This window comes from Amphiprion ocellaris, chromosome 13 (genome assembly GCF_022539595.1).
Source record: "Amphiprion ocellaris isolate individual 3 ecotype Okinawa chromosome 13, ASM2253959v1, whole genome shotgun sequence".
NCBI lineage: Eukaryota > Metazoa > Chordata > Actinopteri > Pomacentridae > Amphiprion > Amphiprion ocellaris.
This window is the reverse complement of record NC_072778.1, coordinates 1441846-1463663: the sequence shown is the minus strand read 5'-3', so window position 1 is coordinate 1463663 and position 21818 is coordinate 1441846. Positions and strand designations below refer to the sequence as shown.

The following is a 21818-nucleotide window of genomic DNA, read 5'->3' as shown; positions in this document are numbered from 1 at the left end:
AGACGAAATAACATTTAAATGTTTAGTCGCGTTTATTATTTTGCAGTATTTCTGTTCCCCAGGCTGTGACGTCGCACTGCGCTGACGCAGGCGACGTCACTTCCTCAATCTCCACTCGCGGCATTATTTAGATGCATCTGCGGTGGGATCATGGCAGGGCACTGTTCTCCAGCTTTCGGGCAGCTGGCGAGAAAACGAAGAAGCGACATATGGACATACTTTGTTTACATACAAGTGGAAAACAAAACGGAATGCGTCGTGGAAAAAGAGAAATGCGGCCACAAAATAACGGGGAAAAAGAGCATCTTCCATGTCTGGAGTGAGTATATTCTTGAGTTTATAAGTTAACAACAATAATATAATAATAAGATAAACATGTTTAATTTGTGAAATGGGTTTGACTAAAAGAAAAAAATGGTTTTGTCTATACTATACAAGGAAATTATACTATATTGATTGGGTTAAATAGAATTGCATTACTAAAAAGAGTAAAACATAATTTTCATTGACTAAAACTAGACTAAAATGTCATCAGTTTTCATCGACTAAAACTACACGAAAATAGTCATAGGTTATTCTGACTAAAATAAGACTAAAATGCTCAGACTTTTAGTCGACTAAAACTTGACTAGACGAAAAAGAGAATGAACGTGACTAAAACTAATAAAAACTAAAATGTCAGCTTGACACAAAGACTAGACTAAAACTAAAATCAAAACAGGCCGCCAAAAACAACACTACCTTCTGGAGGTGAAGTAAATCCATTTTGTCCTTTATTTTGTCTTTATTTTATCCTTTTGCCAGTTAAAGGTTCAGGTTTGTGGGTTCTATAAAGCATCTCAAGAGACTCCAAACTGTAATCAGCCGCTATATAAATAAAATGGAATTGAATTAAACACTTTGTCTTTAGTTTTCTCTTTAAAACACATCATCCTGGAATGTAAAACATGTAAAACATTAGTAGGTTGAACTGTTTTGGTCTGTATTCTGTGGCGGAGCTTCTTCCTTGTTCTTGGTTCTTCTCCTTTTCCAGTTCTTTGAGTGAACCAAATAACCTCTTAATTGTTGTTTGTGTCTAAAGATAGACCCAACAGCAGAGTGATTCTCCCACTCAGTGCTTTATTGTGAGTCTGTGCTAAGATGGGATTTGGTCATGAGGTCTGATGATCTCAGCTCTGACTTCCACATCAGTAATGTTGCTTCAACACTGCTCTCTTTGTGATGTGGCTCAGATCTGGACCACCAGCAGCCTGATGGTTCAGATCTGGACCACCAGCTGCCTGGCAATGTGGTTTTTACACAGTGTAGCTGTAAGCATCAAGCTAATGTGTCTGCAAGTAGATACAATCCCAAAGACACTGATGATCTGCTGAAACAGTCATTGACATCAGTCACACTGATCCAGGACTTGGATCCAGGACTTAGATCCAAGACCTTGTAAAGACCAGAAACGCAGCTTCATTCACATCCTGACCTCTGACCTACTGCATTCATCAGGAAGTGGCCTGTTGTCACGGAGACCAGAGAAATGTTGAGTCTCCATGTAGGAAGGATTTTGTGATAGCTGTGGTTGGTTGGATAGATAGATAGATAGATAGATAGATAGATAGATAGATAGATAGATAGACTATTGGTAGATAGGTAGACTATCAATAGACAGATAGACTATAGATAGATAGATATACAGACTATAGATAGATAGATAGATAGATAGATAGATAGATAGATAGATAGATAGATAGATAGATAGATACAGATGATAGATAGATAGATAGATAGACTATAGATAGATAGACAGACTATAGATAGACTATAGATAGATAGATAGATAGATAGATAGATAGATAGATAGACTATAGATAGATAGATAGATTATAGATAGATAGATAGATAGACTATTGGTAGATAGGTAGACTATCAATAGACAGATAGACTATAGATAGATAGATAGATAGACTATAGATAGATAGATATACAGACTATTGATAGATAGATAGATAGATAGATAGATAGATAGATAGATACAGACAATAGATAGATAGATAGATAGACTATAGATAGATAGACAGACTATAGATAGACTATAGATAGATAGATAGATAGATAGACTATAGATAGATAGATAGATTATAGATAGATAGATAGATAGATGGATAGATAGACTAGATAGATAGATAGATTATAGATAGATAGATAGATAGATAGATAGATAGATAGACTATAGATAGATAGATAGATTACAGATAGACAGATAGACTATAGATAGATAGATAGATGGATAGATGGATAGATAGATAGATAGATAGATAGATGGATAGATAGACTATAGATAGATAGACTATAGATAGATAGATAGATAGATATACAGACTATAGATAGATAGATAGATAGATAGATAGATAGATAGACTATAGATCGATAGATAGATTATAGATAGATAGATAGATAGATGGATAGATAGACTAGATAGATAGATAGATTATAGATAGATAGATAGATAGATGGATAGATAGACTATAGATAGATAGACTATAGATAGATAGATAGATAGATATACAGACTATAGATAGATAGATAGATAGATAGATAGATAGATAAATAGACTATAGATAGATAGGTAGACTATAGATAGATAGATTATAGATAGACTATAGATAGGTAGATAGACTATAGATAGATAGACTATAGATAGATAGATAGATAGATAGATAGATAGATAGATAGATAGATAGATAGATAGATAGATAGGTAGACTATAGATAGATAGATTATAGATAGACTATAGATAGGTAGATAGACTATAGATAGATAGACTATAGATAGATAGATAGATAGACAGACTATAGATAGATAGATAAACTATAGATAGAGAGACTATAGATATATAGACTATTGATAGATAGATAGATAGATAGATAGATAGATATACAGACTATAGATAGATAGATAGATAGATAGATAGATAGATATACAGACTATAGATAGATAGATAGTTAGATAAATAGAAAGACAGATAAATAGATAGATAGATAGATAGATAGATAGATAGATAGATAGATAGATAGATAGATAGATAGATAGATAGATAGATAGATAGATAGATAGATAGATAGATAGGTGAAACAGCAGGACAGTTATTTTCATAACGCATCCAAAAGTTGGAGGTAATGAGTGGTGGGGGAAGTACTCCTTTACGGAAGTAAAAGTACTAATACCAGACTGTTAAAATATTCCATTGGAAGTAAAAGTCTTTCAGTCAAATCCTGCTTTAGTAAAAGCATGTAAGTCAGAAAATCAATGTGAAGTCCTGCAAGTAAAAGTGATTGTGTGCTGCTGTTTATGATGATAAATCAGTTTTTCTTGTATCGGGTGTTTTAACCCTTTATGTGTGATACATGAAGACAGGATAAAACTAAATACTAAAACTGGGGAAACAAGACAGCAACTTGTAAAATCAGAAATATTAAAACTATTAGAGCAGCAATGTGTCTTCAGGTGTTCATTATTATTTATTTGTCCATATGCAGCAGTTTACAGATATTTGAGATCAAACAAGCTTTAAGCTAATTCTAGTTTTCAGGATAAACTGTCGGCTTTACGTTCCTCAAACTGTTGGTCAAACAATAAACTGAGAAGAAAGTTTGAACAGATCTGAAGAGAAACTAGATCTGCTCTGCTCAGAAACTCAGGAGAGGAATCTGGTTTCCTACATGTGTTTCTACCATCAGCAGACAGATTAGATGGAGCTTAATGATCCCAGTGGGGCTCAAAGGAGAGCTCTCAAAGACAGAAATAATGTTAGTATTGATGTGAACCAGCCCATGAAAAGCGACATCAACGTAAATATATCGTGAAAACCACTCCAGCTCTCTCTGAGGTTACAGAAGGACGTCCAGCTGTGGTCAAAGAAAGAACGAGGTCAGACGACTTAAACACAAAGAAGAAATCAAGAAAAGGGGAAACATGAAGAACAGCAGCAAATCTGCTCGTCTTCATTTTACTTTGTTTTAATCCCCACATTAAGAGGATTGTGTGTAAAATGTTAATGTCATCATGAGAAGATACACACGAACACGCAGATGTTCACACACACATACACACACTCTCTCTCTCTCTCTCTCTCTCTCTCTCTCTCTCTCTCTCTCTAAAGCGTCTTTGTAGCCGTCATTAATCCTCAGATCCAGATTCCTGCTGCACCAGAAATAATAGTTTTAATTTTAGACTCATAAAAGCTTCAACTCTTATTTTATACGTTGGTTTGTTTTCAGACACACGGAAAAAAAGGCAGAAAACAATGTTGTTGTGTGAAAGCATAGGGCCATTTGTTCAGACGTTTGTCCTGGTGGAGTGACAGTGGGTGGAGCGAGGGTGGAGTGGAGGGTGGAGGCTTTAAGGCACGAAGCAGCAGAGAAAGGACCATCTGTCCACAGATAAAAACGGATCCAGAGGAGGGTGGACGTCCAGCAGAGGACGGTAAGCTGGAAAACACTTTCACTTGTTTGCAGTTTGGAGAGTTTAGCAGGTTCCTGTGGATTGTGCTGGATGTGAGATGTTAGAGTCCTAGTCCAAGTCCTAGTCCTACAGTCCTAGTCCTAGAGTTCTGGAGTCCTAGAGATGGACACAAACATCAGATAAGATTTTCTTTTATTGGTCACTTTTGCAGGGAAAACACCCAATTAAAAGTGCACCAGAATTAGCAGCTAACTAGCATCTGTTGTTCCTGAGCAGGTAGGAAATAAATCCATGAAACCAGTCAGACCTGAACGTCCATCAGATAAAACCAGTAAATCCAGTAAAGCTCATGGGTGGAGACAGTTCTGTTCTGATTTCAGTCAAACCTTGATGCTGCTTTTAAACTCTGCAAAGCTTCCCAAGTCTCTGATGTTTGTGGAGGAGCTAAAGTTCTTCACTGCTTTAACTGAGGCGGCAGATGGACCTAAAGCTCCGGATGTTCTGGTTCTACCTGGACCAGGATCCTCTGAGAGGACGGACGGACATTAAGATCACTATGAACATCATCAGGAAGCTGTGTTTTTAGAAGACTTTCATGGGATGCTTGAAGGAAGACTATTTCCACCAAATCATACTCATCAAAGTAATCACAGCAGGATTCTCTGACATATTGTATGTTACTGTGGTAACCCCTTTGAAAAAACACCTTTTAATCAGTTCAAATCTGATAGAAAAAACAGAAAAGCATCTATCTGAGTGGAATAACGTAAAATTAACCATCAAAACAAGGACTTCAGATGATGAAAACCCTTTCTGTAATTATTTTAAAGCGCCATTAATCGGTATTTCTGACTGACTGAACTCTGCAGTTCCTCAGTCTGATGGGTTTTTTTTTTTTGTTTTATGATCCAAAACAAGCAGAAAGAAATGAAACATCAGCAGAACAACATATTCTGTGAATAATAATATTCACATTCTGTTTGACCAGAAACAGTTCAGATCTGAAAGATGTTCAGAAGTTAGATGTCTCGTGTTGCAGTGAGTTTGTTTATTATAAAAATGTATTTTTACATGGGTGAGGTGAGAATATTTGTTGGTTTTGGACAATCTGCTCCTCTTTGGCCTCTTTGATCTCATTACTTTAAGGCTGACTTCCCTCTCTGCCCCCACGCTTTAACTGAACGTGAACCTCTAACTTAATTAAATGAAGCGTCTTCTGACGGACAGCGGACGCCCCCAGCAGCCTTTTATGGTAATTCCTGCCCAACTTCTGATTGCTTCTGGTAGATTGAGTCTCCGGTGGGAATAAGGGATAAACGTTTCCCGTCAACTTCCTTCTCTGACCTGCTTTAACTCATTCATGACTTTAGATGTCATAGAGAAAGAAAAGGAGCAGATGTTCAGGACTGATTCAGCACAGAAAGCCAAAGCAGATCCATCAGATTTCTGTAGTAGTTAGAGAAGAACCTGCTGAGAAACACCTCCTCAGTGTTCCTTTGGGTGAATCAGAGGTGATCCAGATACCGATGAACACATTTTCAGGGTCCCAAGAGTGTAAGTCATTATGTGTTTGGTTCAAAACCTTCTCCTTGGACTTATTTCAATCAAAACACAGTCAATCCTCAGATAATGTGAAGATAAAACTGGATTAACCAAGAGTATTTTCTCACATCCATGCTCGAGTACTTCCACTGTGTGATGGATTAAAACACTGATGATGGTTTCAGTCATAGGCATGGTCTTCATGATCTCCCCAGAGGTCCTCATGATCTCCATGACCTCCCCAGAGGTCCCTATGATCTCCTCAGGGGTCCTCATGATCTCCATGATCTCCCCAGAGGTCCCCATCATCTCCCCAGGGGTCCTCATGATCTCCATGACCTCCCCAGAGGTCCCCATCATCTCCCCAGGGGTCCTCATGATCTCCCCAGAGGTCCCCATCATCTCCCCAGAGGTCCTCATGATCTCCATGATCTTCCCAGATGGTCCCCATGATCTCCATGACCTCCCCAGAGGTCCCCATCATCTCCCCAGGGGTCTCCATGATCTCCATGACCTCCCCAGAGGTCCCCGTGATCTCCCCAGAGGTCCTCATGATCTCCATGATCTCCCCAGAGGTCTCCATGTTTTCCCCAGAGGTCCCCATGATCTCTATGACCTCCCCAGAGGCTCCCATGATCTCCCCAGGGGTCTCCATGATCTCCATGACCTCCCCAGAGGTCCCCGTGATCTCCGCAGAGGTCCTCATGATCTCCATGGACTCCACAGAGGTCTCCATGATCTCCATGGAGTTCACAGAGGTCTCCATGACCTCCCTGAGGTTTCCATGATCTCCATGGACTCCACAGAGGTCTCCATGATCTCCCTGAGGTTTCCATGATCTCCATGGACTCCACAGAGGTCTCCATGATCTCCCCAGAAGTCTCCATGATCTCCATGATCTCCCCAGAGGTCTCCATGATCTCCATGGACTCCACAGAGGTCTCCATGATCTCCATGGACTCCACAGAGGTCTCCATGATCTCCATGATCTCCCTGAGGTCTCCATGATCTCCCCAGAAGGCTCCATGATCTCCATGATCTCCCCAGAGGTCTCCATGATCTCCATGGACTCCACAGAGGTTGCCATGATCACTCCAAAGCACCCTGTGATCTCGCCAGAGGCTCCCAGATTTCCTTAGCTGATCGCAGTCGTTCAAACGATGTTTAGGATCATTCAAATAATGCTGAAATGATTAGTTTTAGTTTTAGAAACTAAAACTAAAAAGTTTTAGTTTCTAAAGAAATGTGCTGATGTAACTGGATCATTTGGCATAAAAGCACCCCGTCTCCACTAAATGATGTTCTTAAGCTTTCAATCATCTTGTGAAGAGAATGTACTTTTATTTTGAAACGGGCATAGTTTATGACCAACACATGGAGGGAAAGCTGACCAATCTGAAGCTACGTCACGAACAACCAGGATCCAGCAGAAAAATGTTCTGATGGACGTTCAGAGAAGAAACTGTTGGAGGAACATCTCAGAGCTCTGGAGGGTTCCCGGAGGATTTTAAACAGACATTTTGCACCTGTCTATACCTTTTATTTGATTTTTTCTATTGTTAAAACCTGGATTTGTTGTAAATGTGTAAATTCCAGTATTTTAACATGTGTATTCTCTGATGGTTTCTCTTATGATAAGAAAAAAAACAAAACTAAACTAAAAATATTATAATGCTTACTCAGAATCCTTTTCATCCTTTAGTGGCTCAGGACACATAAACAAATAAATAATAATAATAATGACTTCCAATGGGACAATGGACAAATGACCATATTTTAGTTTGATGAAAACAGTGAAAGATGGGAATTAAAGTGAATTTAAATTAAAATGGTTTGAACTGGAGGTCCATTTAGGAGCATCTTTGTCATCTTATTTACGAGACATCTTGTCAGTATTTTGTGGTGTGTTTAGTGACTTTAAACTTCTTCCTTTCAGGGATGGAAGGCGCTGAAAGATTTCAGTGAAGAGAATCATTTACAGAATAGCATGTAGAAAGATGAAGATGTGGGCTGTGCTGCTCTTCCTGAGCAGTAGATGGATTCCAGCAGCTGCTGGTGTCACCCCAACGTCCTCCATCACACCAGTAACACCAACCGAAGACGACGGCTCCCGACTGGTGGTAAAACAGATGAATGTTCATGGGGGAGGGGATTCAATCTGGTGCAGAGCTAGAATAAAACAACACTGAACGCCTGCTAAAGAGACTCCATCTCCTCCCACAGGACTGGCTTATGAAGTATGGCTACCTGCCGCCTTCAGATCCCTCCACTGGCCAGCTGCAGGCTTGGACTGCAGTCACTAACGCCGTCAGAGCCATGCAGAAGTTTGCAGGACTCAAAGACACTGGAGTCGTAGGTGAGGATTAGAGATGGGAGCTCACTCATTCAGTCTGACGTTCTGTTTGTGACTCCTCCTTCTGCTGTGTTTGATTTGTCTAGATGAGGAGACCATGGCGTTGATGAGAAGTCCTCGTTGCTCCTTACCTGACCAGGAGGAACCATCCAGACCAGAGGGGAGGAAGCTGAGGAGGAGGAGGATGCTTTCCATGTGGACACGGAGGAACATTAACTGGAGGTTGGATGAGATTCCTGATGTAGAACTGATCCAGAACTACACAAGTTTGCTTCTGTCTAACTTTGTTTCATCCTCAGGTTGCATTCCTATCCGTCCTCTTCTCACCTTTCCCGGGAAACCATTCGCTCCCTCGTCTTCTATGCATTAAGAGTTTGGGCCGAGCCGACGCCGCTGGAGTTCCATGAGGTTCCTTCATGTGTCTGCATTAATGACGTTCCAGTCGCTCCATCTCCAATCAGCACCTTCTTACAAATGGTTCTTCTCTGATTTGCTGTAATTGTTATATAAAATATGGATATTTAGAAAGATATTGTGAAATTTTAGAGTGATGTATCATCTACGTTCTGAGATTTTTTCTTTTTTAGTTGCCCATAAAGAAAATCAGAGAGCAGAAGGTTCCTGATGATTTGAGATGGAATAACCTGCGATGGACTGTTACCTGTCCAGGTGAACCCTGCCTTCACCCTTAGTCAGCTGAGATAGACTCCCTAGATACCCTACAGAGATTTAAAGTGGAGCATAGTAGTATAGAACATAGAATAGAAGTGGTGCATAGACCATGGATGACATTAGGACTGTGGTTCTGTTGGTTTCCAGTTTCTACTGTTCTTTCAATTCTCTGTCCTCTGAGTCTTCTCCTAACCCCAACCCTACCGGTCAACTGTGTCCAACCTGAGGATCCTGGTTCCTAGAACTTACTGAATTCTGTTGTAGCTTCACCTTCTGCTGCCGTCTGTCTCCAGGTGGGCAGTCCAGAGGCCGCTGACCTGCAGGTAGACTTCCTCCATGGTTACCATGGTGACAGCTATCCCTTTGACGGGGCTGGCGGTGCGGTCGGACATGCGTTCTTCCCCTCAGACCCGGCTCGGGCTGGAGGAGTTCATCTGGATGCAGAGGAGGGTTGGACCTTCAGACAACCAGGTGATGGATCAGCACCAGTAGGTCTTCATAGTGTTGCTAAGGTGTTGCTATGGGGCATGGGATCCACTTTGGCTGTGTTTTTATGTTTCACTAAATATTTATGGAAATGGAAAAATTAAAACAAGTCTTGAGATGTTTTTTGACTTTTACCTAAGGAGTTAGTTTCATGGGAGGTGGAAACAGCTCTGACTGACTGATCAGCTGTTTACAGATGTGGAGAAGAAGAAGAAGATGCAGAACGTCACATTTTTACAGCCTTCAGTAGTGCAGCCTGTAGCACCACCTACTGGTGAAGCTACGTAGCCCAGTTTGTTCACTCCAAAGCATTTAATGGAAACAGGCCTGATTTGCATTTTCCTTTAAAAGTTTGCCCCAAGTTTGTTTCAGTTATACAGAAAAATGGTTAGTTCTGAAATCATGATGTACCTGGAGTGACAGCAATGATTTTCTTTTGACATTTTGGTCCTTTGCACTTGTTGAAAATAACGGCTGGATTAGCAGCTATATGTGCAGTGAATGCTGTCATAGTTGTCAGTGGATAAACCCTCATGGACATTGCTGCCTACTGCTAAAACAAAAACCTCAATAAAAGCCTCGTTAACCTTAATCAAAGCCTCTCATTAACGTTGTCCAAACTGCAGATACCCCCATGTTGGACAAAGCAAAAACATTAAGAAGGCTGCTTCTAGATGCAGAAAAACAGAATCGATGTTTAGTAGGAAGGTTACGGCCAAAAATAGACTTTTGACTTCAAGTCATGATGCAAAGGTCCCCTTTGGTAGGAAAGTACCTTAAGGTCATACAAATAAATTTATCCTAAGACACAAATGAGATCACACACTGCATTAGAAGTAAACACATTTTTTCAACAATAGGTGCCAATGCGCCAAAAATACTATAGAGCCCATATCTTTGCTTCTGTTATAAATATAATGACAAATTTAGTGTCAAAGTGTACATGTTTGGGGTCAAGGAATCCAATAAAATAGGTTTCAAGTTAAAAAAAATCAACCATTTTCCCCTTACCATGACAATTAAGCTCAAGCATGTCAAATAGGACATAAAGTATGATAGAATCAGCTGCATTTTTTTTATGTTCATAGTATTCTTCAGGTAATAAACCTTTAGTGGTACCAGGCATTAAAATGAACACGAAACTTTACTGCCTTTATACTTTTATACATTTTCTTTGGAGCTGCTGTAACGGTGAACCTTTCCCACTGTGGGATCAATAAAGTTTATCCTTATCCTTATGCTTAAAACAAGGGTGGTCTAATAATTTTTTTTCCATGACTGTAGTTATGAACTTGGTGTCTCACTAACCAGTTTCTCTGCATCCATAATACACATATTCAACACTATAAGTTGTTATTTATTAAATTATTGAGTTGTGAATCGACTGTTTTTGGAATGATTTTTTTTTAATAAATCACATATTTTACCTTCAATTGTCATGGTAAGGACAATGTTATTCTTTTGTTAGTCTTGGAACCTATTTTATTTGATTCCTTGACCCCAAAAATGTACACTTTGACACCAAGTTTGTCATTATAGCTATAACAGAAGCAAAGATATGGGCCTCTAAAGTACGGCCAAAAAGAGGGTTCACTTGTGTTTTAGGATAAATTTATTTCTATGGTCCGAAGGTACTTCCATGCCAAAGGGGACCTTTGCATCATGACTAGAAGTCAAACGTCACTTAACCTCCCTACAAGTTGGAGTTTGATCTAATCTTTTAGATTTTAGCTCTAAGTCCATATTATCAACTCCATACAAACAAATGGAGACATCCAGAGGACTAACCAGGGGAACAACAGAACATTTGCTGAGAACTAAACTTTCTGGAATTTGGTTTCTCTTGTTGTTCTGTTGCAGAACCCAACCATCATGGCCTTCTTCAGTCTGTTCTTCTGTCCAGTGGCGCCATCTAGTGATGTTTAATGAACATGGCAGCTTTCAATCAGCTCCTCATTCCTTCCTTCTCTTCCTCCAGCCTCTGAAGGAACCGACCTGTTCACGGTTCTGGTCCATGAGTTCGGTCACGCTCTAGGCCTCGCACACTCCTCGTCCCGCCACTCAGTGATGAGGCCCTACTACCAGGGTCCGGTTGGAGACCCCCTCCACTACCGCCTGGGCCCCCAGGACCTGGTTCACATCACCCAGCTGTACGGTGAGAAAACAGACCTTCATAAGGTTTAGTGTGTGAGGAAGCATTCATCAGACTGCAGCATTACAAGGAAAAAGGCTTTAAAGGCCTCAGAGCTGACGGGTGAATCGGGACAGCTGCTGGTCCACTGAGGCAGGAAGCAGTTTTATCTCCACTTTCAGCTCAGAAGCTCAAAGCCTCATGTTGTGAAGACTCAGAGGAAAAGAAGGAAACTCTCTGATGAATGTGTGACTGCATTGTTCAGGCAGAACTCCTAACTTTAACTCTTTCCTCTTTGCATGATTCCAGGCAAGATACATAGATAGATAGACTATAGGTAGATAGACTATAGGTAGATAGACTATAGGTAGATAGACTATAGGTAGATAGACTATAGATAGATAGACTATAGATAGATAGATAGATAGATAGATAGATAGATAGATAGATAGATAGATAGATAGATAGATAGATAGAACTATAGGTAGATAGATTATAGGTAGATAGACTATAGATAGATAGATAGATAGATCGATAGGTAGATAGACTATAGGTAGATAGATTATAGGTAGATAGATAGACTATAGATAGATAGATAGATCTATAGGTAGATAGACTATAGGTAGATAGATAGATAGATCTATAGGTAGATAGACTATAGGTAGATAGACTATAGATAGACTAAGATAGACTATAGGTAGATAGACTATCGGTAGATAGACTATAGATAGATCGACTATAGATAGATAGATAGATTATAGATAGATAGACTATAGATAGACTATAGATAGATAGATAGACTATAGATAGATAGGTAGATAGACTATAGGTAGATAGACTATAGATAGATAGATAGATAGACTATAGATAGATGATACTTTATTAATCCTGAGGGAAATTCAAGACAGCAAACTTCTGTTCATGTGCGTTATGATGCAGACTTCTATTCCATCCTTTCATTGTGTTTCATTTAGATGTAGGAATTTAATCTTCTGCCTTCAGCTGCAGCCGCTCAGTTCTGGAAGTCCGTCAGGGCGGTTTGGTTACTGCTTTCTAGAGGAGGATCCTCTGTTTCCTCTCAGTGGAGGCTGAAGTAGAGCCACTTTGGTCAACAACCATCAGACTGGTTGCTGTGAAGTTTGTTAGTGTCATGAAAAATGCTGCCATTGGATGGTCGTTTAAGGACGTTTAAGGAGCCCAGCGGATGAGTCTTACTGTCGCTGGTACTGTGTACTTGTAGGTCTCTTGGACAGACTAAATGGATTGGAACAGCATTCTATCTTTGATGATACCGGCTTGCAGCTCATGAGCACAGGAAGACTGGACCACTGCTACGTGCTCCAAAGTTCTGCATTTCTTTTGGAAATCAGGGTCCTGGAGTCTGGAGGAAGAGTGAAGATCCACAGAATCAAAGTTGGTTGAAGTCCAGAGTGAAGTTTCAGTCAGTGATGATTTGTCATCTGCTGGTGTTGGTCCACGCTGTATCATCAAGTTCAAAGTCAACGCAGCTACCAGCAGACTACATGCTTCCATCTGCTGAAGAGCTTTTTGGAGGTCCAGATTTACTCTAATCTGATTGTCAAGAGAAGAACTTGACAAACCAGAGCTGACAGTCAAGAAGATCTGAAGGCAGCTATCAAAGCAACCTCGACATCTATGAACTTTAGCAGAACCACAACCTGGACATTCATGACCCTCAGCAGAACCACAACCTGGACATCCATGACCTTCAGCTGAACCACAACCTGGACATCCATGGCCCTCAGCAGAACCACAACCTGGACATACATGAACCTCAGCAGAACCACAACCTGGACATCCATGAACCTCAGCAGAACCACAACCTGGACATCCATGACCCTAGGCAGAACCACAACCTGGACATCCATGAACCTCAGCAGAACCGCAGGCTGATGCCTTCTGCAGCGCTGCATTAGTGCAGTAAATCGAGCCCCGACCACGTCCTGACAGAACATACATGAAGATACTTTTCAATTTGGAAATTTCTGCATCATAAATTCTTTTTCTAACTGACGTTTGTGGATCTTTTGAAATACTGGAGAAATGATGGAGAAGTAAAAGTGAAGTGTACTGATTTAAACTGCTGAAGGTTTTAAAAGTCTGATAATCGAATCGACTAATTATTACTGTGTGAAGCTGCTTTAAACTGATCTGAGGTCTGATTTAGGTAAAAGGAACCAGCTTCTGGCGACTGATGCTCCTCGACTCGCCTCAGATCCTCGCCACAGAAGCCACCATCATCACAGACATGGGTACGAGACTTCCTGCTGGGAGCCAAATAGAACTGAGTAGTTTGAAGAGTTTTCATCGATGCTTTGAACAGCCGTGAAACATTTCCAGGTTGAAGATATGCATGATGCTAATTTAGTCTAGTTTTAGATCAAGTTGAAGCCCTGAGCTCTAAAGGTTTGTTTTAGCCCCATTAGTCAGCCTCTAGTTGTCATCTTCAGTCTTCTTCTATCAGGTCTAACAGGTCGAATCTTCTCCCTGCAGAACCTCGACAGATCGCTGTAATACCATCTTTGATGCTGTGGCAAAGATCAGAGGAGAGACTTTCTTCTTCAGGGGTGTGTGACTAATTAGAAAGTGGACATTTGAAAGAGTTTGAAGTGATATAACCCGTCAGACTCACTCCTCTTTTAACCCCTGCAGGCCTGACCATGTGGAGAGTCAGCGCTGGAGGTCTGGTGTCGGACTGGGGAGCTTCGGTCAGGAGGCTGTGGAGGGGTTTACCTCCAGACCTGCCTCGCCTCCACGCTGTGCTGGAGAGACAGTCAGATCATGCCATCATCTTCATCAGTGGTAAATACAGTCATGAATGAGTTGATTCATGACTGAATGTTAACAGAATCACAAAAGACATAAAAACTACAGTAGTCCAGCCTAGATTTTCTAAATGCATGGACTAGTTCCTCAGCATCACTCTGAGACCAGATGTTCCTGATTTTTACACTATTGGATGGAAGAAAGCTGTCCTACAGACTGGTTTATATGTTGAAGGACAGATCCTGATCAAAGATAACTCCAAGGTTCTTTACAGTAGAACTGGAGGCAGCGCCATCTAGAGGAACTATCTGGTTAGATGGAGTGTTTCTGAGGTGTTTAGGGCTAAATACAAGAACCTCAGTTTGTCTTGATTTAAATGCAGAGAGTTCCAGGTCATCCAGGCCTTTATGTCCTTCAGACATGTGTTGAGTATAACTGAGTGTCATCTGCATAAGAGCAGACGTTTATAGAATAAAATAGAATAGATCTTTATTGTCACTGTTACAGAAAACAATGAAAATCGGTTTGGTACTCTCTGAATAGCAGCATTGAAAATAGACTGTATAACACACTAAAATATATACAGCATAAGAGCAAACCTTAAAATATATACAACATAAGAGCAATATACGGAAACAGTTCGTGGTTAGAGACCTGCTCTACACTTGATTATTGCACATGAAATATGTATTGCACTGATATAAATATTGCACTTGTGATATGTGGTATTGTCATTCAGCGGGGAGGGAGCAGACATCTGACAGTCTGGGGATAAAAGCTGTTTTTTGAGTCTGTTGGTTTTGACTCTAAGTGTCCTGTAACGTCTACCTGAGGGGAGAACAGAGAGTGTCCTGGGGGTTCTCTGGTGATTCCCCTGGCTTTCCTCTGAAGTATGCTGGTGTAAACGTCTCTGAGGGGAGGTAGTCTGGTCCCAGTCACCCGCTCTGCTGCTCTCACCACCCGTTGCAGGTCCTTCCTGTCCTCTGCAGGGCCGCAGGTGAACCACCTGTACAGCAGTAGGTCAGGAGGCTCTCAGTGGTGGAGCGATAGAAGTTTATGAGCAGCTTTTGGGGGAGATGAGCCTGACGCAGCTTCCTGAGGAAGTACAGTCTCTGTTGGGCCTTCCCCACCTGGTGTGAGGTGTGGGTGGACTATGTGAAGTCCGCAGAGATGTGGACCCTGAGGAACCTGAAGCTCTCCACCCTCTCTACCTCGTCTCCATCCATGTAGAGGGCGGAGTGCTCAGTTCGCTTTGATCTTCTAAAGTCCAAGACCATCTCCTTGGTCTTTCCAGTGTTCAGGTTGTTGTGGTGACACCATCGCTGCAGATGCTTCACCTCCTCCCTGCAGGCTGATTCATCGTTGTCTCTAATCAGTCCTATGATGGTGGTGTCATCAGCAAACTTGACGATGGAGTTGCTAGAGTGAACAGGAGAGCAGAGAGTATAACAGGGGGCTGAGGACACCCCCCCTGAGGAGTACCGGTGTTCAGGATGAGAGTGGAGGAGATGTGGTCTCTGATCCTGACGTTCTGAGGTCTGTTGCTGAGGAAGTCCAATATCCAGGAGCACAGTGAGCTGCCAAGCCCAAGGTTGCTCAGCTTCATAACCAGTTTATGAGGAAGAACTGTGTTGAAGCTGAAGTCTACAAACAGCATCCTCACAGCTGTTACTCCATCCAGGTGTGTGAGGGCTGTGTGGAGAGATGTGATGATGGCGTCTTCCGTTGACCTGTTGGTCCTGTATGCAGACTGATGTGGATGGAGGTCAGCAGGAATAGCAGCCTTAATATGGGAAGATATGAGTCTTTTAAAGCATTTGGTTCTGATGGGGGTTAGAGCAACAGGATGATAGTCGTTCAGCTCACTGGGTTCTTCTGGGGCACAGGGACGATGGTGGCTGTCTGAAGGCAGGTGGGGACTGTAGACTGGAGCAGCGAGAGGTTAAAGATGGTGGTGAAAACCTCTGCCAGCTGTTTAGCACATGACTTGAGCACTCTTCCTGTGACACCGTCTGGACCAGATGCTTTCCTGGTGTTGGCTCTGCTCAGGGCGGATCTGACCTGATGCTGCTGCAGCTGGATGGAGGGTCGTCCCTCTGGAGGAGCAGTGAAGGTGGAGGCCTGTCCATTGGGTTGGTCAAAACGAGCAAAGAACTGGTTCTGAGTGTCTGGTAGTCTGCTGTCTGTAGAGTCTGACATTTTCGGACCATCCTTATAGCCGGTGAGTCTCTTGACCCCCTGCCACATGTTCCCAGTGTTGTTCTTGTCAAAGTGTTCCTCAATGCGCTGTTTGTATTTGCTCTTGGCCGAGGAACTCCATAACTAACTCTGGTGGAAGAATCATGATTATCAAGTTTATGAACATTTTCTGAAGCAAACCTAAAGGTGTTTACTGTGGATGAATGCTGCAGGTTCCCGGTTCTGGCTGTTCAGGGACCTGACCCTGCAGGATGGCTACCCTCAGCCCCTGTCTGCTCTCAGGATGGGGCTGGACCTGGCTGGAGATGAAGAGGCAGGAGCAGGAACAGGGAGGTTTGGTCTGGTCTGGGACCCGGAGGAGGGTCCTGTGTGGGGGAAAATAGAGGCTGAAGAAACACAAGAAGACACCTGGACCGGACTGCTGAGGGAAGGCGTCAACGGCATCACCACAGACGCTGATGGTGAGGATCTGAACTGTGTTTCTGCTCGTGTGTCATGTTAGGTGGGTGACAGATTAAAGGAAAAACCAACAGGAAGTGTCTCTGTGTTCTCCCAGAACAGCTTCAGTGCTTCTTCAGGTCTGTGAACTTCTTCTTCTTGCCGTTTTATGGTGGTATGGAGAGACTATCCAGCATGTTGGTGTTTCTTCTGTTTACTTTCTCTTCATCAGACTCAAAGCATTAAAGACAAACAAGGGTTCAGGGTTTTAGCATAAATATCTCCTGCTGAAGACTGTAGCATCTGTATTAAAGGGAAAAAGTTAAAAATCCTCCAGAGTGCAATCATTCTGATGATTTAAGGTGAATAAAGACTTCTCTCCCTCCTCTCCAGGCTCCGTCTATCTCTTCAGAGGAGACTCCTACTGGAAGTTCATGTTTCCAGGATCCTCTCCGCTGGACGGATACCCACGATCCTCTGCTGCAGACTGGCTCGACTGCACCGCCTCATCCTCGCCTGGCGTGGACGACTTCTCCTTGTCTCTGTCTCCACCTGTTGGACGCCAGGAGCTCAGGGACGGATGGACGGAGGAGGAGGAGGCAGGAGGAAGGAGGAAGGACCGACATAAACACGTCTGGACACAATGCACATGTCAGAGAGCAGCATCCAGAAGCACACGCATGACCGCCGCCCTGCTCATTACATGGACCAGCTTCATCAGCACTCTCACCTGTTCATCTGAACCTTTTTATTGACAGGTAGGTTTTCACATCCGAGGAATTAAAACAGTAAACAATAACATGAAGAAAACTTCTAGAGGAGGACAAAAAGATTGAAGAAAATGCAAATGTTCAGAGTCCTGCATTCACACACTGGCAGTTTACAGAAATAATCTAATTTCTAATAATCTAAAAGAACTTTTCGAGTGTGAGCTGAGAAGTGTGTTAAGAGCTGCAGTCAGAACATGAAGCTTTACATAAAGACGGGCAGCAGGGAAATATCTATGGAAGGAGGAGGCTGCCAGACAATTGGAAATTTACATAAATAGACATACAGAAAAAGTTGCAGTAATTAACCCTCCTGTTATCTTCATTTACGGGCACCAAAAAAATCATTCCCTTGTCTGAAAAAAATCCAAAAATTCAGCAGAAAAAATTCCCCAAATTTATAAAAATTTGCAAAATCTTCAGGAAGAAAATTCCAATAATTCCTTCAAAGTTTCCCTTAAAAGTTTTATTTAAAAAAAAAAAAAAAAATTCCCCAAATTTGGCAAGACATAAAAATAAAATAAAAAATAAAAATTGTAAATATTTTTTTAAAAATGAATAAAAATCTCCCAAAAAAATCTTAAAAATATCTAAAGTGATTCCATATATATCAGTACAACTTCTAATATTTTCTTTAAGAACATTCACATAAAAATCAACCAAAATCCAGTGAAATTAGCTGGATTTTGGTTGATTTTTCTGTGAATGTTCCTAAGAAACATTTTTAACATTCCTTTCCTCCACCAAAAAATGTTCAAAAATTTCCCAAAAATGTTGAAAATGTGGACATCGGAAGTTTCACTGTGAAAATATATTTTTTTTCCACATTTTCAAACTTTAAAACAGGTCAATTTTGACCCGCAGGACGACACGGGGGCTAATAGAGCAACACTGGACCAGAGACAGTGCCTCCTCCCAAAGTTCTGCCGATATTTCAGAGTTCAAGTCTTTGGCCTAAGCTTCCCGAATAAAATCAGAGGAAAAATTTAGATATTGTTTGATGAAGACGCTCTTCATCCAGACACTGAGTAGAAGAAGAGCCTCGGGGGATCTTTTATTTTTCCTCTCCACGGCCACAGTGGAGGAACCGTTTCAGTTCTTTTACCCCAAACATAAGAACAACATCAGAGAATATTAAAGTTGTTCCTAAATATGATGGAGAACGTTCTGCTAACATTCAGGCCAACAGTGACCCTGACGTTAGTGTTGAAACCATCTGAGGACGGTTCTGTAAGCAGGAAGTTGGGCTGGATCCTAATCTGACCAAAGACACTAAACCAGGCTCTAAAATGTCTTCAGAATTATTTAAAGGAGCTCTACAAGTTTATGTCTAAAAAATGCAACCTAAAATAAGCGTTAGTGATGAAAAGTCGACCACAGCAGCAAACCTGTAGATTCTGTACATATTCAGACTTTTAGAGTGATTTAATACTGGAATAAAACAAAGCATTGGAATCCTGTCAGCCACGTTATTTATCTAAAGGAACCCAGCTGATTACACTCATATGTTTAAATGACTGACAGAAGGTCACGTTTTTTCATTATGTACTTAAATAAACATCTCATATTAGCAAACCTGGCTGGACGGGAACATTCTGAGTTGTTTTTTTTGAATAGTGATAAAACTTCATAAACTCCCAGCAGACTAATGTGATTTACTTCAGCCAGTCAGTGAGAACGTTCTGAGTGATTTTACCGTAAATGTTATGAATCCAAAAAGGTATTCTGTTAGAACAGAGGGTCTCTGAATATCTCGTTGTAGAAGTAGATGATGTGTTGGTTTGTGTTCTGCTGCTCAGACTTTATGATCTATTCAGACTATGAGTGTCGACAGCGATGTGGACTAAAAACATATAATATATGGAATATAACATGCTTTTCATTGAATAGTTTAAATGGAGCGGTCTAAATGTGCGGTTTTGTAGACTTCATACATGCTGTATGATTCTGAGTCTTTGTAAAGTTCTTGGTAGAAATAGTTTCGTCCACTTAGCTGTGTTTACATTGTGCTGTTTCATTAAAATAATCTGTTTGTGCTGAAGTCTAATCATTAGATGTCCATCCATAATAAAGTCATTTCAGTGATGATATTAAATGTCCAGCAAATAGACCTCTTTATATTAAATCATAGTCAAATGTCTTTTTACAGGAATTTACAAATAAGACTCATTCACATCAAAATGAAGACAGATTTCTATAAAGTAATGCCAATTAAAGATATGAAACATAAAACACAGAACAGGTTAAGCATTCAGCCTAGTGTTAAAGAACCTTTAGAGTTAGTTGGTTCTAGAAATCAGCAGTCAGTAAAATAAAGATGATCTAAAGACTCCTGGACGGATCTATACCATGAAGACTGATCCTGTCCTTCCTGGATCTGTGCTTGGATTGATTTCTGCTTTTGGATTTCATGAATCAATCTTGAATATTTACAGTCGAGTCTCTTATGTTTCATTCTGATTGACGACCTTCAGCTTCCTGTCTAAAGGCTTCACTTCTGTCTCATTAAATTCTGTAGAGTTTAGAACAGGTTCAGCATCATTTCTGTTTAGGTGTTACTGAAGGTTTATTCATGGAGCTGAACTGACTTTGAGCTGATTAAATCTGAGTTCTACAACTAACCACGGAAAGTCTGGAGGGTTTACCTTTCTGCTCCGTCTACCTGTTCAAATATTAAAGCCCTGAAAGGTGAACCTTTTCACACATTTAAGACTTTTTAAACTTCCCCCTTTCCTGTTCTCTCAGTGATGTTGACCTAGACCATGTTGTCCATCAATTAAACCTGTTTATGACTAACATCAGTGTGAATGGACTGTTAAGGAAAGCAGAACCTCTATTCTGGGATCAGACACCAGTGAGTTCTGGAACAGAAACCAGTGAGTTCTGGATCAGAAACCAGTGAGTTCTGGATCAGAAACCAGTGAATTCTGGATCAGAAAACAGTGAGTTATGGGCCTTGCAGCAGTCAGATGTATTTCTGGGATCTTGAGGGTCTAAATATGAATCTGACATCAACTCCTTCCATTGAAGCTGGTGAGATGTTGAGGAACAGTGATTGACGCTGTGGCCTCCTACACTGGAACTCCCCCAGCCGGGAATCCTCGTGTTTCACATCATCGACGTGATTTACTGCCATCACTGGGGTTTCTCCATTACACTCGTGGAAACAGCAGCAGTGAGATAAACTCTGATCCTTCATCTCAGCTTCAACAGCTCCAGATAAGACTAAAGTCAAACCAACATGGACTCAGTGGAACCTCTGCTCTCTGGTTGGACTCGCTGCCAATAATCAATCCTCTTCTGTTCAGTTTGTCATTAAAGATCTTAGAAAGTTCCTCTGCTCATTCTCATGAACAGAAGCATTCACTGTACTGTGGAAGTTTTCGTTTCTTGAACAAACAGATGGAAAACCACGAGTGAGGCGATAAGACCAGCTGCTTATCTCAGCATCGACTGTTTCAGGCCACTTCGGATTAGTCAGCATTTCAGAGCTGAGAAATAAAAACTTCTCACTTTTCACATTGACTGACAGTTTTACTTTTCATCACCATGAGAAGCGCAAACAGAGGAAATGATTCAGTAAAAAATGGCTTATTTCTGGTAGAGATTCCACATTAAACAGCCAACTGTCATTTCAACAACTCACATAAATCCACATTAGATTTAGTACATTTAAATAAACCACGACAGACTTTACTGCTGGTGTTTTTAATGCTATTAAAATATCCTAAAGTGAACATTCACCTGTTTATTTCTACCTGTCTGTGGCCTGGAAGAGTTTAGTTTGCTTATTCCTCAGTTCAGGTTAATAGAAACAGCACTCCTCAGAGGATGATTGTTTTAAACAGAGACAAGAGAAACAGCTAAAAATAGGAGTTAAGTTCGTCTATTAGACGCTTGTTACCCTTCAGAAGAAACCAAGGTTCAGAAAAGAGTTGGAGTGAGTTTCTTCTGAACTCTGGTATCTTCAGGTGGAGCTCACTGATGCCTT

General features: G+C 41.1%; 1 protein-coding gene across 3 annotated transcripts; it reads left to right on the top strand.

Moving 5' to 3' along the window:
• The first annotated feature begins 168 nt into the window (after positions 1–168).
• Positions 169–19874, top strand: mmp17b (matrix metallopeptidase 17b). 3 transcript variants are annotated; one of them, XM_055016707.1, is made up of 12 exons: positions 169–319; positions 7931–8114; positions 8218–8350; positions 8434–8569; positions 8647–8755; positions 9313–9490; positions 11484–11660; positions 13825–13909; positions 14151–14224; positions 14310–14459; positions 16835–17083; positions 17454–19874. In XM_055016707.1, exons 2-12 carry the CDS (start codon positions 7992–7994, stop codon positions 17813–17815), a joined length of 1776 nt encoding a protein of 591 aa, XP_054872682.1. In that variant the 5' UTR covers positions 169–319; positions 7931–7991; the 3' UTR covers positions 17816–19874. The 3 variants fall into 3 exon arrangements, with proteins under 3 accessions (XP_054872682.1, XP_035807584.1, XP_023133621.1); XM_023277853.3 differs by lacking the exon at positions 169–319 and adding an exon at positions 4159–4473; XM_035951691.2 differs by lacking the exons at positions 169–319; positions 16835–17083 and adding an exon at positions 4147–4473.
• The last annotated feature ends 1944 nt before the right edge of the window (positions 19875–21818 follow it).